General features: G+C 38.0%; 1 protein-coding gene across 1 annotated transcript in view; it reads left to right on the top strand.

The window, feature by feature from the left end:
• PRKG2 (protein kinase cGMP-dependent 2) overlaps window positions 1–17300 on the top strand; it is a 174927-nt gene that overhangs the window by 29590 nt on the left and 128037 nt on the right. Inside the window, exons 3-6 of the mRNA XM_040420449.1 lie at window positions 857–970; window positions 1577–1682; window positions 3338–3401; window positions 9410–9487. Coding sequence (XP_040276383.1) covers window positions 857–970; window positions 1577–1682; window positions 3338–3401; window positions 9410–9487 — 362 coding nt within the window. The remainder of the gene's footprint in view (window positions 1–856; window positions 971–1576; window positions 1683–3337; window positions 3402–9409; window positions 9488–17300) is intronic.

Raw genomic sequence — 17300 nt, 5'->3', positions numbered from 1 at the left:
CACTCCTTGCCTTGACTTCTCCTACAGTCATTGAAAGTGCAGAGGGTGCAGCAGTTGCAGAGAGAACAGAGCCTCTAGGTGTAATGGCAACGCCCCCATTGCTCCTAGAAGCTGATTTGCATATATTAAAATATTTCTCTCAGCGATGCAGGCACATATGAACATGGGACCAACACAGATGTCTTCAGCTTCCAAGCGCACATGTAGCAGGTCAGCCAGTTTCATAGGTACAAATCTGCTGACAGATGCCCTTTAATAGGACTAGGGAGCTATAGGTAATCCAATTTTTTTTTTCAAAGTTCAGATATGTAAATAATGTGTAATGAATGAGAAGAGACAAAAAAAGATTCCCATTATATCAGAAAGTATAACCTGTGTCATGATGATATTTGGATATACAGTAGTTCAAGTAACTGGGGCTGCCCTAAACAGCTGATCGATGGGGGTGCCAAGTCACAGACTCCCACGATCCTATATTGATAACCTATCCTGAGAATAGGCTATCAATATCTGCAGCCCAGACAACCCCTTTAAAGATACACTACTAAGTGGAAGTGTCTGGAAGTGATCGCCATCATAACTACAAATAGGTTGTACAAGTAGAGCTCATGCTACAGAAAACAAAACCTGGTGTCATACGAATAAAGAGGTAGCATTTTAAAGAGATAGTTATACGATAATAAAGTAGGTTCTAGTGCATGGTACAGCACAGTATACAGTAGTATAATACAGTGTGGTATAGTATACAGTATAGTAGACCAATAATTGTAGGAAACCATGTCAAGTTGTCTTAACATGTTTCTCAGAGTTTTGCAACATGATTACATGGGTGTCTTAAAAATGTTGTTTTTTCCAGAGGGTAAAACCGAAGTTTTCCAGCAGAACAAGCTTCTAGCTTCCATCCCAGTGTGGACAACCTTTGGAGAGTTAGCAATACTTTATAACTGCACAAGAACGGCCTCAGTAAAAGGTACATTGTAAGCCTGTTAAACATTGCCAGAAAATGTCACAAAAACATTTTTAAAACTAACTTTTCAATAGTTTGGTCTGTCTTCAGAATTTGACCAGAGTGTACTATGTTTGTGCTAGGCCTTGTGATACTGTATCTAGTGGCTCTGTATGCCAAGTTGAGCTGAAGTAAACTTATGTCAGGAAGTCAGATGAAGCGAATGAAATCAAAAAGTGAGATGGATGGAAGCTGTGTACATTAATTTCTTTGGAGCTCCCATATTTAGAACAGTGAGGCAGATTTTTATCTGCATTCTCCATCTTGCCTCCAGCATCTCATATGACACGGATTGCAGTCCCTTTAATGTCTTCCCCTAAAGTCATCATCAGTGATATAACACAGTTATAGATAGGCATAAGGTGCCGTGAAAAGACTTAAAATCCCAAGATGATTGAGTTATTAATTCTGTTATTAATTCTGACAATGAAAAATTATAATTAGCAAGGGTCCAAAGAAAATGTTGCTCATGTTAAGAAACTTGTCAAAATGTGTACATTTTTACAACTTTATAAAAGTTCAATTTAACATCAACAGTTTTTTTATTGATTTTACTTTTTTTATCCAAAGCAATCACTAATGTCAGGACATGGACCCTTGACCGAGAAGTGTTTCAAAATATCATGAGAAAGACAGCTCAGACAAGACATGAGGAGTATCAGAATTTTTTGAGAAGGTAAATGTTATTTGACCTTTGTTGAGAATCTAAGTACATTAGATGTTCTACAGTTGAACACTATTGAAGGACTTGAAGAGGTCCTCTCCCTCAAGAACACAGCGTTAAATGAGAGATGGCATGCTCTAACTTGTGTTGGGCGTGAATATTCGAATCGTGAATTTTAATCGCAAATATCGCCACTTCAAGAATTCGAGAAGATTTAGAATATAGTGATATATATTCGTATTCTCGAATATTCTCGATTTTTTTTTTTTCATCAGTAACCTCCCTTCTTGCTTGTGGGCCAATGAGAAGGCTACAATGTATTTGTCTGAGCTTAGCAACATCCCTAGCAACCAATAGGAAAGTTGACTACCCCTTACTATATAAGAACCTCCCTAGAGCCATTTTCTGTAGTTTTATGGAGTTCTGAGAGAGACAGCAGTGTTATTGCTGTGCTCTGTGCTTTCCACTCATTACATTAGATAGTTAGTTAGATAGCTTATATATATAATACAGATAGTTAGTGGAAGATAGTCAGTGTAGATTATATCCTGATATAGTGTAGCTGATAGGTTCTGCTGTCCATACATACATGCTACAGACATAGTGCTGTGATGTCACAAGTTCACAACAATACTTAGTGCACCAATCAGTAATATGTAATCAGACCTGCTAAAATGTGAAGTTGCACGTATTGGGCAAAAATATGCGCGCCATTAATTGCCGATTAGCGCAATCGCAAATATATTGGAGCGCTCTATCTGCATATAAAGCTATTGTAATGTTCTGCCGTGCCAACCATTTTCACCAGTCTCAGGAAACAGCTTGAAAAATGTAGCAACAGTGACCCACGCCTGTATTGCGCGCGCAATACGTGCATATTCCATTGGCAATTTTCGCAATCAAGAAAATAATCGTGCATTCTCGAATTCGCGAATATATGACGAATATTCGCCCAAATATTTGCTAAATATTGCGAATTCGAATATTGCCTTTGACGCTCATCACTAGTTCTAACTTCTACCAATTTGCTTTCTCACTTATCGACGTGATAGCAGTCCATATCTGACTAGCATATACTGCCTAACAACCGCTGCTTTTTCAAAAGGATTGTGACGTGGCACCTTCCTAGCAACCAGTCTCTGAAAGAGTATTCATATTACAGTAGAATTTCCTTTGACATTAGGTTAGAGATGAGGTTTTTTTTCCGTGGTATCTAGGTGACTGATACAGGGGTCAAACACAGATATAGATAGAGCAATGCTTCTTTGGTGAAACATCTTTTTACATATTGAGCCTGATAGAACATGCCACAATTTCTTTATATCAGATTTCTACTGGAAAAACCTTGAGAACTGACTTGGAGACCTACAGCGGTATAATAGAGGCCACAGGGACCTCTATGGTAGCCCTATTATGGCTTCCTACATAACAGAGCTGTAATATGGCCATATGTTAATTTGAGTGAGATTTGTTCTTGCACATACAGTAATACAGAAAGTCTGGAACGGAACGTGTAGTATATCAGTTCAGTTGAGGGAGATTTACATATATTGCATGCATTTGATTTTGCACATGGTGTGGGTATGCAGAATACTTCATTGACGTAGATGCTGTTTTTGGTAAATGCATAATAAATTATGCTTAAATTAATGTCTCTTTTTCCAAAGTGTATTTTTGCTGAAGAAGCTTCCAGAAGACAAGTTGATGAAGATCGCAGACTGTTTGGAACTGGTAAGGCTATATAAAACAGACAGAAGTTTATTTTAATAGTGTTGCTAGAGCTTTCTTACCTGACGGCATAAACAGGTGGCATACTTGTCAATAGTACAAAAAAGAAACAGGGACACAATGTCACTTAGCACTTGTGTGTCCCTTTTGTGAAAGGCTGAAATGCGTTAAAATTCTATATATATTTTTACATACTGTATATTTTTATATATTTTTATATACCGTGTATCATTAAAAATTATATATAAATAATATTTAATTAACTGTTATATTATAATCTAAAAAATAATTAGGTTTCTTGGTACTTTCAAAGGATATAATTAGACAAAAAGCTTAATCAGAAAAAATATAATGTAAGTCTGATAGAGAATAATAGACACATGAAGAAAAAAATTGAACACTTACACCAATCTGATGCTTGGAGCATGTTCAATATGAGTCACGATCATTCACAAATGAATGCTTGTCATTTTTTTTCACATTTTTGAAATGTCAAATCTCCGGACAAGGGCTACTAGAAACTATGTTCCATGTGCCTCTAAAATGGAAGAAAGTGAGACATACGCAAAACTATTTTACCAAAGCACAAGAGAGCTCATTAAAAGAGTTCTATGTGTGCGCGAAACAAACTGAAAAGAGGGCCTAGTCAGTTTATTTTCTTGGGCAGAAACATAATATGGAAGGTGGCCACTTCAAATGCGTGCGGAGGAATCACACATTCCATTTCTGAAAGATTTAACAGAAAGAAACTATTTTCAAGGTGTTGACTTTATGTCAGTCCTGTGTTCATCATATAATTTAACTAGAAGAAAAGCAACCTTCTATTGAAATGCAGTCAAAGAGCACTTTGCACTTAAGTGTAAATTACACCGCCAATGTATCAATGAGTATTTCATAGAAATTCCCTGGTGTCATTTATTAATTCCATGCCATGATGATACAGTCTTTGCTCTCCCATTTCCCAGGGTTTTGATGATGAAATCATTCTGAACAGGTCTTCTTGGATCTGCTCCCTCCAGAGGGTTGGCCATGTAACGTAACACTGACACAGATGTTACAAATTAATAATTCAGCGTAATTTCACCGAGGAGCACAGTCATTTTTCTTTAAAAGACGAAAATGTGTTTCTAATAGAGTATTTGGAGAGCAGACGTAATAACCACAAGAGAATTCCATTCTGATACCAGATATTAAATCTGGAGGTATAAGGATTAATGGGAGTGCACTTTGCCTGCTACCTCTTCACCTTTCAACGTTACGAATAGGATGTTTCGAGATTGTTTAGTTGACTTTTTTGTCTTTTTTTATTTCATTTGAAAAATACCATGATCTGATTTACAGTCACATCACTGATTCATCATTATTACTACTATCATAAATTTTTTAATGTCATGATGATCATCACCTGTTTTCAGGGGTGTAGCTATAGAAGGTACAAATATATCAGTCGTGCCCAGGTCTTGAAGCTTAAAGGCCTATCTGCCAGTAAAAACATCAGTAAAATAAATGTGAGATGGTAGTTGGGGTGATTTCAGGTAGTTTAATATTTAATAAAATTGTTAATAATTTTCTGTTTTTTCATTTTCATTTTTTTCTCCCTGCCCTCCTAGAGCCATAACTTTTACATTTTTTAGACATATGAAGGCTTGTTGTTTTGCGGGATAAGCACCATTCAATATTGCATAAGATGTGGTGGGAGGCAAAAAAAAATATTCCATATAGTGTGGAATTGAAAAAATAAACAACTCACAGTTTTAGGGGTTTTTACAGCTTCCCCTATGTGGTAAAACGGACCTGTTGCCATCATTCTCTAGGTCAGTGCATTTACAGCGATAACACATTTTTAAAGTTTTTATAGTTTTAATACTGAAAAAATATTTTTTTCTTTTCATCGCCACCATAACTAAGTTTAATAGTTATGTCTACAGAGCTGTGTGGGGGCTCATTTGTTGCAGAACGATCTATAGTTTTTTCGGATACCATTTTGGAATGTGTGTGAGTTTGTGATCACTCTTTGTTCAATTTTTTGGGGAGGTGATGCGACGAAAAAAATGACGAAACTGCCATTTCAATTTTTCACTGTATGGAACAAATATTTTAAGTACAGAGCATCTCAGGATACGGCAATGCCTATGATGTTTTTTTTTATTATTAATATTTATTTTTATCCTGGAGAAAGGGGGTGATTCAAGCTTTTTTATATATATATATATTTTTTTATTTTATTTTTTCCTTTTTTTAGGCAACCAAGCGCCCAACAGCAATGAGATTTAATACATTGCTGAATAGAAAATTGAGTATATTCCAATGTAGTGCTGCCACCTGCAGGCCTATATTGGAATATACTTGTGAAAAGCCTGGTAGTGTCCAGCAGGCTCAGGCCTTTGGATGTCTCTCTTGATCACTGTGTGGACGAGCCATTCCAGGCCTGGAAGCACAGTGCTTCTGGGTTTTCAGCATTTAGATGCCACGGTTACATTTGACCATGGGATCTGGGAGGTTAAATGTCTGCTTTTGGCATTATCGCTGGTTTCAGACATTAGCCCTATGTGTCTCCTGTTTAAAACAGCAGAAACCCTCCAGTTATGGTGCCCACTGCGCTGAAAAACAGGCGCTATTTTTAAAGACCAGACTTGTACAGTGCAGGTCCGGAAATGGTTGAATTGACTTCCACCATATATATATGGTTGTGATTTGAAGGGGTTAAACAACATATTGTTTATTTTAATTATATTTGGTGACCTTGATACAAGTTTGAACCAATGTAATGTTCAAGCGTATGGTAAAAAATAATTGTATACCATGTATCACTACGTACACTGTGTTCCGAATTCTACTCATTTAAAAAAAATGCTTTCATTTGCCAAAATTAATAGGTGAAGCCAGAGAGTTTCATTTCCTCTCTTATTTTATATATTTCTCTGTAAATTTTATGGATATAAAAGTATGTGAGAGTGATGATGACATACCATATATATTCTAGTGGTCTGCTATTATTGGCTTATCAGAAATAATATAGAATGAATGCATTATATTGTATACTATTGCATTTCATTAGAGGTGAGGGTACTCTAGAATTATAAAATACACTTAGCCTTTTACATTTGTTTTATCTGAATGGGTCCAACATTGTGTGCTGATTGATATTGTATTACCTTTTTGGTTAAAGCTCTTTTACACATGCCGAGGATCAGGGCAATGCTCCATGTAAATGTGCCACCAAATACCCTACTGAAAAACAAGCTTTTTCAATTGTGATTACATCTCTTATGCGGCACGTAAAATCATCATTTATTGGCAGCACAATACACAGTGTAAACAATGGATATGTATGAAGATGGATGATCGCAGTAGTGATCACTCATCCCCATACAAATGAGATGATTGGTGCATGTAAATATGGCTATGACCTCTGCTTAAACAATCAGGCTATGATGGGGATGAACAATTTATTTACAGTCATTCCCTATGCATCGACCCGTGTGAATGAGCCATGTTTAGAGCTCCAGATGATCTTCGTGTCTTCTCACAGGCCTAGAGTTGAAGGATAAACTTCTGACTGTCTGCAGATGGCCAGAAGTTTATGCTTTAACTCCAGAACAATGTGAAGGGAAACCAATTAAAGCTGCACATAGACTTTAGGACACAGTAAAGTGTGCTTGTGTTTTAATTGGGAAGAAGGAAATAAGACTTTTTCTCTCCCAGGAACAAAGGATGTGCCACAATGAAATTCAAAATAACCAATGCTTCCTTCAACCATCTGTTGTCAGAGAAGAGCAAGGTCACCCTCATACACATGATATAGCAAGAAAATTTAGACTAAAACCTTCAGCATCACAGGTGCATATCCATGAAGCAAACATAATTACAAAAAACAAAATGGCTGCACACCGTTATATATACAAACAATAGAGCTAAGAAATGGGGGTCATTCTAGATAAAAGTGGTACAATACCGACTATAAATGAGTAATGGAAGCTCTTAGCGCACATACGTGTCAGGCCCATCTACCAGGCATCAAGGTGGCTTCCGCAGATGGGTCCCTATCACTAAATATACTGCCTCACTTTGTACTTACTTAAGCCTACAATATTCAGGGCAGTTTAGGAACCAGCTACAAACGTACTCTGCTCAGAAGTCCCAGGTAGATGGGCGTGGTCAGTCTTTATCTAGAATGACCCCCATTTCTTAGCTCTATTGTTTGTATATATAACGGTGTGCAGCCATTTAGTTTTTTGTAATTATGTTTGCTTCATGGATATGCACCTGTGATTCTGAAGGTTTTAGTCTAAATTTTCTTGCAATAAATTGAGGGTAGCGCCTCTTTTAGACTGAACACGCCCATCTACCTGGGACTTCTGAGCAGAGTACGTTTGTAGCTGGTTCCTACACTGCCCTGAATATTGTAGGCTTAAGTAAGTCCAAAGTGAGGCAGTATATTTAGTGTTAGAGACCCATCTGCGGAAGCCACCTTGACGCCTGGTAGATGGGCTCGACACGTACAGTACAGACCAAAAGTTTAGACACACCTTCTCATTCAAAGAGTTTTCTTTATTTTCATGACTATGAAGGCATCAAAACTATGAATTAACACATGTGGAATTATATACATAACAAACAAGTGTGAAACAACTGAAAATATGTCATATTCTAGGTTCTTCAAAGTAGCCACCTTTTGCTTTGATTACTGATTTGCACACTCTTGGCATTCTCTTGATGAGCTTTAAGAGGTAGCTTCAAGAGGTAGCTTCAAGATGGAAAGCTAAAATAAGAATTCTGCTGGTTTAGGGTCTGCATCCATTCCGCAAATTTGCGGGACAGGTGTGGACCCATTCATTTTCAATGGGGCCAGAATGTGCTGTTCATATCCGCACTTCCGTATCCGCACTTCTGTTCCGCAAAAAAATAGAACATGTCAAAAATTGCGGACAAGAAAAGGCATTTTCTATGAGAGTATTGGCGATGTGTGGTCCGCAAAATGCGGAGCGCACATGGACGGTGTCCGTGTTTTGCGCATCAGCAATTTGCGGATCCGCAAAACACATACGGACGTGTGAATGGACCCTTACTGTTACCAGTACATTGTTGGTGCACACTGGCTGTTATACCCTAAAGGTGGCCTTTATTTGTTTGTGCAACAGCAATTACATGTGTCCCACCTTTCCTCAGCACATGCTTAATTTGCCTAAGTATGCATATTTTCTCATCGAGGAGAGGGGAATAAGTCACTGTCAGACACCCCTGGACACAGCTGATCTCCCTTGAGAACAGAAAGCCTGGACATATTGAAATTCAACATGCCTGACCCTCCTTTCCCTTGACATCCGCCGTTGGGGGAGAGTCCAAACACCACCATACATATTAGATGGTCAGCTGGTCCTATCAAAATTGAAAGGTTTGACCAGTGTTTATCTAATATGTATGGCCAACTATTTGGCCAGATTTCACACAGTACAAGGAGTGTAGCTAAGGAAGTAGATTTTTTAAATATCAATTTTAATTAAAGTTTTAAAAGTATATTGGTATAAACAAATTTGAGAAAGCATCAGAGAGCATAAGACATTCCCCTCTTATAACTATAGTATCTGCTCAAAAAGAACAACAAATTCAAGAAGAAATTATAGTAATGGGGAGGGGTAGGGAACAGCCATGGAAGCATATGTTACAAGAACATGCATTAGAATACAGGTACTGCAGCACTGCAGGGATGAAGAACTCAGAAGTTATGTACCAGAAACTTTCTAAGGTGTATGGACAATGCGTTTCGGGGTTGAGCCAACCACTTTTTCAGGTAGGTAACACCATTACCGTAATGGTACATTACAGTAGAATTTTTAATGTGTGTTGAAAATATGAAATTACTTTACTGTCTATCTACTGATTTCAAGCTAAGTATTTTTATGTTACTTTTTTATTCAGTTTCCAACAATGAAATTTTATTAAAAGGTGAAGTATCACATTAAAAAGTTAAGTATATCGAAAGTGACAACTACTTTTTTTTTTTTTAACAGGAGCGCTATGGAAAAGGGGATTTTATTATTCGTGAAGGAGAAGAAGGAAGCACATTCTTTATCATTTCTAAAGGGAAGGTGAGGCACGCCACTCATGTTGCTATAATGTTCATAAATCACCTTATCTAGAATCCTTTTTTCTATACAATTGTATGTAATCTATTACCATGTTGGCCAGTTAATATATTTATGTTAATTTTCTATATACGTCAAGAAAAAAATTCAGAGACTAAATTTTTGTCTCTTTAGTTTTCCCCATCAATCTGCAATCAATACCCCATAATGACAAAGTGTAAACTGAATGTTCGAAATATTTGCTAATTTATTGAAAAAAAATATTTATCTTTAATTGATATAAATATTCAGACTCTTTACTCAGTACTTAGTTGAAGCTTCTTTGGCAGTGATTGCAGCTTCCAGTCTTCTTGAGTATTATGCCATACATTTTGCACACCTGGATTTGGGGATTTTCAGCCACTCATCTCTGCAGATCCTCTCAAACTCTGTCTGGTTGGATGGGGACTGTCAGTGGACAGCCGTTTTCAGGTCTCTCCAGAGATGTTTGCTTGGGTTCAAGTCAGGGCTCTGGCTGGACCACTAAAGGACATTCACAGAGTGGTTCCTAAGCCACTCCTGTGTTGCCTTGGCTGTGTGCTTAGGGTTTTTATCTTGTTGGAAGGTAAACCTTCAGCCCAATCTGAAGTCCAGAGCATTCTGGATCAGGTTTTCCTTAAGAATATCTCTGTACTTCACTCCATTTAGCTTTCCCTCAACCCTGAGCAGTCTCCCTGTCCCAGCCACTGAGAACCCCCACCCCCACACACTATATTTCTGCCAACACCATGTGCAGCAAGTTCCTGTGGAAGCTGGAGCCAAAGCAGACCGTCGCTTCCTGGGGTTGGTGCAGTCAAGTTGGGGCACCCTATTTTCCCTTGGGGTACTCAGGGCTCTTGTCTGATGGTAGTTTGGGGGTGCCCTTGATGTTAAATGTCCATAAGGGTGCAAGGCAGGGCTTTAAATATGATGCAATGGCCAGTGTGTGGTGTTAGGAGAGTCGGTAATCAGGTGTCACGGCGCGGTGTGGGAGGTAAACTCCACACTGAACACAGGAGGGAAGAGAAAAGGTACTAGGCCTGGAAACTAGGGAAAGGGGAAAGGTCACCACCTAGTGAATCCCTAAACTGAGCCCTGACTACTCTCAGTATGAACAGACCTCGATGGTAGGAATGTTCATACGCAGGAACCTAAGGCCCTATCTGATCCTAAAGGGCCCTGGAAATAGTGTCAGGACAAAAGATGACCTTTTCCTTCCTAGCTGAAGGAACAGGAGACTCCCTTAGGCCAAATATCAAAAGATATGGGAAAATGACAAACTAGAAATAGAAAAAAAGACGCTTAACTCCGAAGTACACAGACGAGCAGGAACTCAGAGGAGGACCATATCCACCGCATAGCATAATGGGTGAGACCAGACTAAATAGAGGAGTTGGAATGACCACTTAAGCTATACCTGAGACAAGAGGTGTGGTCATAACCAGCAACAACACAGAAACAAGTGAAACTAAAGAGGCTGTCAGATCACATCATGTGCAGCCAGTCTCTTAGATCTTCTGACCCCTGTCACGGGAGAGACCATGACACCAGGCCAGATTGAACTTAACAAAAGTTTCTCTTTACTATGCACCAAACAGGAGTTGCAGTACATCCAGCAATTATCTGCACACAGTTCAAATTCCTGTGGCCATGCAGATCATCCTTCAAAACTTCCTCTCTTTTATCTCTTGGAGCCCTCGGTTATATAGACAGCTATAGAGCTTGAAATTGGAGTCTGGGAGAGAGGAACACATCATGTCTGCTCCTTACCGCCAACCTCCTTACAGCTACTCAAAATGGAATCTTCTGGCACCAAGGGGAGGGGCCAGCCCCACCCTAAGCTCTAGAGAACGATGGGCAGGATAGTTAACTCCATGTCTATCTCATGCTGGAGCATACTGAGTACAAGGTGAAATATATTACCATTACATACAGTACAAACCAATTACAGATGGGATAGTGCACATGCTTCACTGTAATGATGGTATTGGGCAGTGCCTAATTTCCTCCAAACATGAGGCTTAGAATAAAAGACAGAAAGTTCAATATTGGTTTTATCAGACCACAGACTCTTGTTTCTAACACTTTAAGAGTCCTTTAGGTGTTTTTTTTTTTTTTGGGCAAACTTTCATATGTCTTTTGCTGAGGAGAGGCTTCTTTCTGGCCATGTGCCATAAAGCTGATTGGTGGAGTGCTGCAGTGATGGTTGAACTTGTTGAAGTTTCTCCGAATTGCACACAGAATCTCTGAAGCTCAGCCAAGTTACCTTTCTTGCCAAGGTCCCTTTCCCCTGATTACTTAGTTTGGTGGGGCGCCGGCTCTAGGAAGAGTCCTGGTTGTTCTTAACTTCTTTCATTTAAGAATTATGGAGGCCACTGTGCTCTTAGGAACTTCCAGTGCAGCAGATTTTTTTGTACTCTTCTCCAGACGTGTTCCTCCACATAATGCTGTATGATATGCATTGTCAGGTGTGAGACTTTATATAGACAGGGTTGTGTGTCTTTTCAAATCATGTCAAATCAACTGAATATACCACAGGTGAACTCCAGTGATGATGTACAAACATCTTAAAGATGATCAAGAGAAATGGGAAGCCCCAGAACTAAATTTCAAGTGTCATAGTAAAGGAAGTACTTATGTCCATGCAAAAATTAAGTTTTTCCTTTTTAATAAATATACTAAAATGTCTAGCATTTAGTTTTTACATTGTATTTATGGGGTACTGAGTGCAGATTGATAAAGGAAAACTCGTTTTTTTTTTTTTTAGCATAAGACCACAGCATAACAAAAATGAAAAAAGTGAAAGGGTCAGTAGACCTTCCGAATGCTGCTCTGTTATAATTTTTTTTATAGGTATTACATTTCAGAAATATCCAGAACACTGGATGTGCCATAAAAGGCAGCACTGTGCTGCTTATACAGGGCAGCACGGTGGCTCAGTGGTTAGTTTTTGTGCCTTGCAGCCCTGAGGTTCTTGGTTCAAATCTGCATGGATGTAGTATGTTTCCTCCCACACTCCAAAACTTAGTGATAGGAAACTTACACTGTGAGCTCCAATGTGAACAGCAAGTGATGATAATATCTGTAAAGCGCTGTGGAATATGTTAGTGCTATATAAGTAAAGTAAAATAAATAAATAAAGACGACCACTGTACATACAGTATACCTTATTATAGCACACAGACATCCTAGAAAGGACCCCTACTTGAGATCACAATCTTAAAGCGAGGAACTGTAACATAAAAAGCTTCTCCTACTCTATTAAACTTTGCTCATCCATATCTTACAATTTGGGCAATTAATTTGAATGGGTGGCATTTAATACAAAATAAAAGCGAGAGCTTATCCACCTAACAGCTGACCACTGGGGGTTGCATGAGGTGAACCTGTGGTCATTATCTGAATGCTGGTGCAGTTATCTTCAAAGATTGGGTTGTCATCAAGTTTTTTTCTGAGTAGTTTCAAATTTTTAGAGTAATTCTAAATAAAATAAAAATAATGTATAAAAAATGCCTTTGTGAGAAAATCTTGACCTTTTTATTCTTTGGCGTCAAATACCTATTAAAATAACATTACTTTTGAATTGTGAATAATATAAAATATATATAAACTGAAGTAAAAGGAAACATGAGTGTTTATGATGTGAATTTGGTTTAATTGGTTTAATAATAAAGCCACCCACAGATTTTCATTTTTAGGCTCATTGATAATGTTTTCTTAGCTTGCATTTGTGTAACAAGCTTCCCCTCATTTTATATTCTTTGGCAAAATTCAGCTAAAACGCTGATTGTAACCAAATTTGTCAAAACACGTGAAACTGATGTTCTAGTATTTAATGTAATATAAGTGCACAGGTACAATAATATTATCGTTTGTGGAGTAATTTACATTGGATGTGGTTCAGCACTAACAGCCATGATTGTTCTGAACACAATTAAATGTAATATTGGAGATTTAGCAACTATGTATGAAAAGTTACCATGGCATTCGGCAACTGTAAGAGAGCAGAGCATAATAATGCTGCAAAACATCAATCCACATTTCAATACAGTGTAATAAAATGGAGAAAACAAATTGCATTATCATTTGAGGGCAGAAATATGTTATAATTTGGGATATATATATATATATATATATATATATATATATAGATATAGAGAGAGATAAAACAATGAATAATTCTGTGTCCATGTGCTACTTAATGGTATCAGCAAAATAAAATAAAGTAAAAAGTTTCCCGGTAATTCTAGCTACTAGTGCAGTACCCCAGAACCGGGGTCCTGCAAAGTGTTTAGTACATTACTAAAATGATACATTCTTTGCATGCTGTCTGTAGGTGGAAATTTTTAATTACATCCTAACTCAGCGGAATGAACTAGCTTTCCCTTCTGAGGGAGGGGCTATCTAGTCAAGATTGCATCAGCCACTTCAAGTTGTCTGCCTGTAAAAGGGGCAGATGCTAGTTAAGTTTAGTTCCAGGAGATAACAATTTCTGAGGGAAAGATGGAGAAGACATCCAAGGACGTGTGTGCTACCAAGATATTCGCTGTTTATGGCCCATATAGACTTTGCTCCTTGTGGAAGGATTAACAGTTAATTGCACCTTTCACACATATAACAGTTTGGCCAACTGATTGATGATCTGCATCCTTCAGTCAGGGGACTGCAGAGCGGATTGTGAGACTTTTTGCATGTGGATGGTTTGTAGTGTCTGACACCTACCACACTTTCTTTCTATGTGTGTGGCTGGCTTGTAGACTGGGATGCCTGCTACATTCTTGAGAGTTTTGTATGCCTGTGATTATCATGGAAAGGTTGCTAATTGTTTAAAAGGAGATCAGGGACTACTACTTCAGGGACTACTACTACCCGGTGGGAGGTGCAGGGGGAGGGTTGCGGGCGGTGCGGGAGGCGGGCGGTGCGGCAGGCGGGATCGCGATCCCCCACTGTACTGTATTATACAGACATCAGACCCACTGGATCTTCAAGAACCAAGTGGGTCTGGGTCAAAAAAAAAGTAAAAAAAAGTGAAAAAAAAGTAAAAATCAAAAAACACATTTATCACTGATTAAAAATGAAAAAAATAAAATTCCCTACACATGTTTGGTATCGCCGCGTCCGTAACGACCTGATCTATAAAACAGTCATGTTACTTTACCCGAACGGTGAACGCCATAAAAATAAAAAATAAAAAACTATGATGAAATTTAAATTTTGCCCACCTTACTTCCCAAAAAAAGGTAATAAAAGTGATCAAAAAAGTCGCATGTACGCTAAAATTATAACAATCAAACCGTCATCTCATCCCGCAAAAAATGAGACCCTAGTTAAGATAATCGCCCAAAAACTGAAAAAACTATGGCTCTTAGACTATGGAAACACTAAAACATAATTTTTTTTGTTTCAGAAATGAAATCATTGTGTAGAACTTACATAAATTTAAAAAAAGTATACATATTAGGTATCGCCGCGTCCGTATCGACCGACTCTATAAAAATATCACATGACCTAACCCCTCAGGTGACCACCGTAAAAAAATAAAAATAAAAACGGTGTAAAAAAAGCAATTTTTTGTCATCTTACGTCACAAAAAGTGTAATAGCAAGCGATCAAAAAGTCATGTGCACCTCAAAATAGTGCAAATCAAACCATCATCTCATCCCGCAAAAAATGAGACCCTACTTGAGATAATCGCCCAAAAACTGAAAAAACTATGGCTCTTAGACTATGGAGACACTAAAACTTTTTTTTTGTTTTAAAAATGAAATCATTGGGTAAAACTTACATAAATTAAAATAATTGTATACATATTAGGTATCGCCGTGTCCGTGACAACCTGCTCTATGAAATTACCACATGATCTAACCTGTCAGATGAATGTTGTAAATAACAAAAAAAAAAACTGTGCCAAAAAGCTATTTCTTGTTACCTTGCCTCACAAAAAGTGTAATATAGAGCAACCAAAAATCATATGTACCCTAAACTAGTACCAACAAAACTGCCACCCTATCCCGTAGTTTCTAAAATGGGGTCACTTTTCTGGAGTTTCTACTCTAGGGGTGCTTCAGGGGGGCTTCAAATGGGACATGGTGTCAAAAAGTTCAGCAAAATCTGCCTTCCAAAAACCGTATGGCATTCCTTTCCTTCTGCGCCCTGCCGTGTGCCCGTACAGCGGTTTACGACCACATATGGGGTGTTTATGCAAACTACAGAATCAGGGCCATAAATTTTGAGTTTTGTTTGGCTGTTAACCCTTGCTTTGTAACTGGAAAAAAAATATTAAAATGGAAAATCTGCCAAAAAAGTGAAATTTTGAAATTGTATCTCTATTTTCCATTAAATGTTGTGCAACACCTAAAGGGTTAACAAAGTTTGTAAAATCTGTTTTGAATACCTTGAGGGGTGTAGTTTCTTAGATGGGGTCACTTTTATGGAGTTTCTACTCTAGGGGTGCATCAGGGGGCTTCAAATGGGACATAGTGTAAAAAAAAACAGTCCAGCAAAATCTGCCTTCCAAAAACCGTATGGCATTCCTTTCCTTCTGCGCCCTGCCGTGTGCCCATACAGCGGTTTACGACCACATATGGGGTGTTTCTGTAAACTACAGAATCAGGGCCATAAATATTGAGTTTTGTTTGGCTGTTAACCCTTGCTTTGTAACTGGAAAAAAAATATTAAAATGGAAAATCTGCCAAAAAAGTGAAATTTTGAAATTGTATCTCTATTTTCCATTAAATGTTGTGCAACACCTAAAGGGTTAACAAAGTTTGTAAAATCAGTTTTGAATACCTTGAGGGGTGTAGTTTCTTAGATGGGGTCACTTTTATGGAGTTTCTACTCTAGGGGTGCATCAGGGGGCTTCAAATGGGACATGGTGTCAAAAAACCAGTCCAGCAAAATCTGGCTTCCAAAAACCATACGGCACACCTTTCCCTCAACGCCCTACTGTGTGCCCGTACAGTAGTTTACGGTCACATATGGGGTGTTTCTAACGGCAGAGTCAGGGCAATAAAGATACAGTCTTGTTTGGCTATTAACCCTTGCTTTGTTAGTCGAAAAAATGGGTTAAAATGGAAAATTAGGCAAAAAAATGAAATTCTCAAATTTCATCCCCATTTGCCAATAACTCTTGTGCAACACCTAAAGGGTTAACGAAGTTTGTAAAATCAGTTTTGAATACCTTGAGGGGTGTAGTTTATAGAATGGGGTCATTTTTGGGCGGTTTCTATTATGTAAGCCTCGCAAAGTGACTTCAGACCTGTAGTGGTCCCTAAAAATTGGGTTTTTGTAAATTTCTGAAAAATTTCAAGATTTGCTTCTAAACTTCTAAGCCTTGTAACATCCCCAAAAAATAAAATATCATTCCCAAAATGCTACAAACATGAAGTAGACATATGGGGAATGTAAAGTCATCACAATTTTTGGGGGTATTACTATGTATTACAGAAGTAGAGAAACTGAAACTTTGAAATTTGCAAATTTTTCAATTTTGTTTTGTAAATATGGTATTTTTTTATGCAAAATCTCAGAACGGCCTGGATAAGTCAAAGCGTTTTAAAGTTATCAGCACTTAAAGTGACACTGGTCAGATTTGCAAAAAATGGCCAAGTCCTTAAGGTGAAATAGGGCCGAGTCCTTAAGGGGTTAAAGGATAACTGTCATATTTTAATAAAAAAATAAATTTTAGCATATGTTACTGCTGCAGCAGCATTATGCATAAAGTTTTTTTTTTGTGTCTTCACTTACCACTGTTTTCCTTGAGTTTTCCCCTTAGTTGCGGCTGTTTTGAATCCTACAT

Source organism: Bufo bufo, chromosome 2 (genome assembly GCF_905171765.1).
Source record: "Bufo bufo chromosome 2, aBufBuf1.1, whole genome shotgun sequence".
NCBI lineage: Eukaryota > Metazoa > Chordata > Amphibia > Anura > Bufonidae > Bufo > Bufo bufo.
This window is presented reverse-complemented; position numbering and strand designations above follow the sequence as displayed.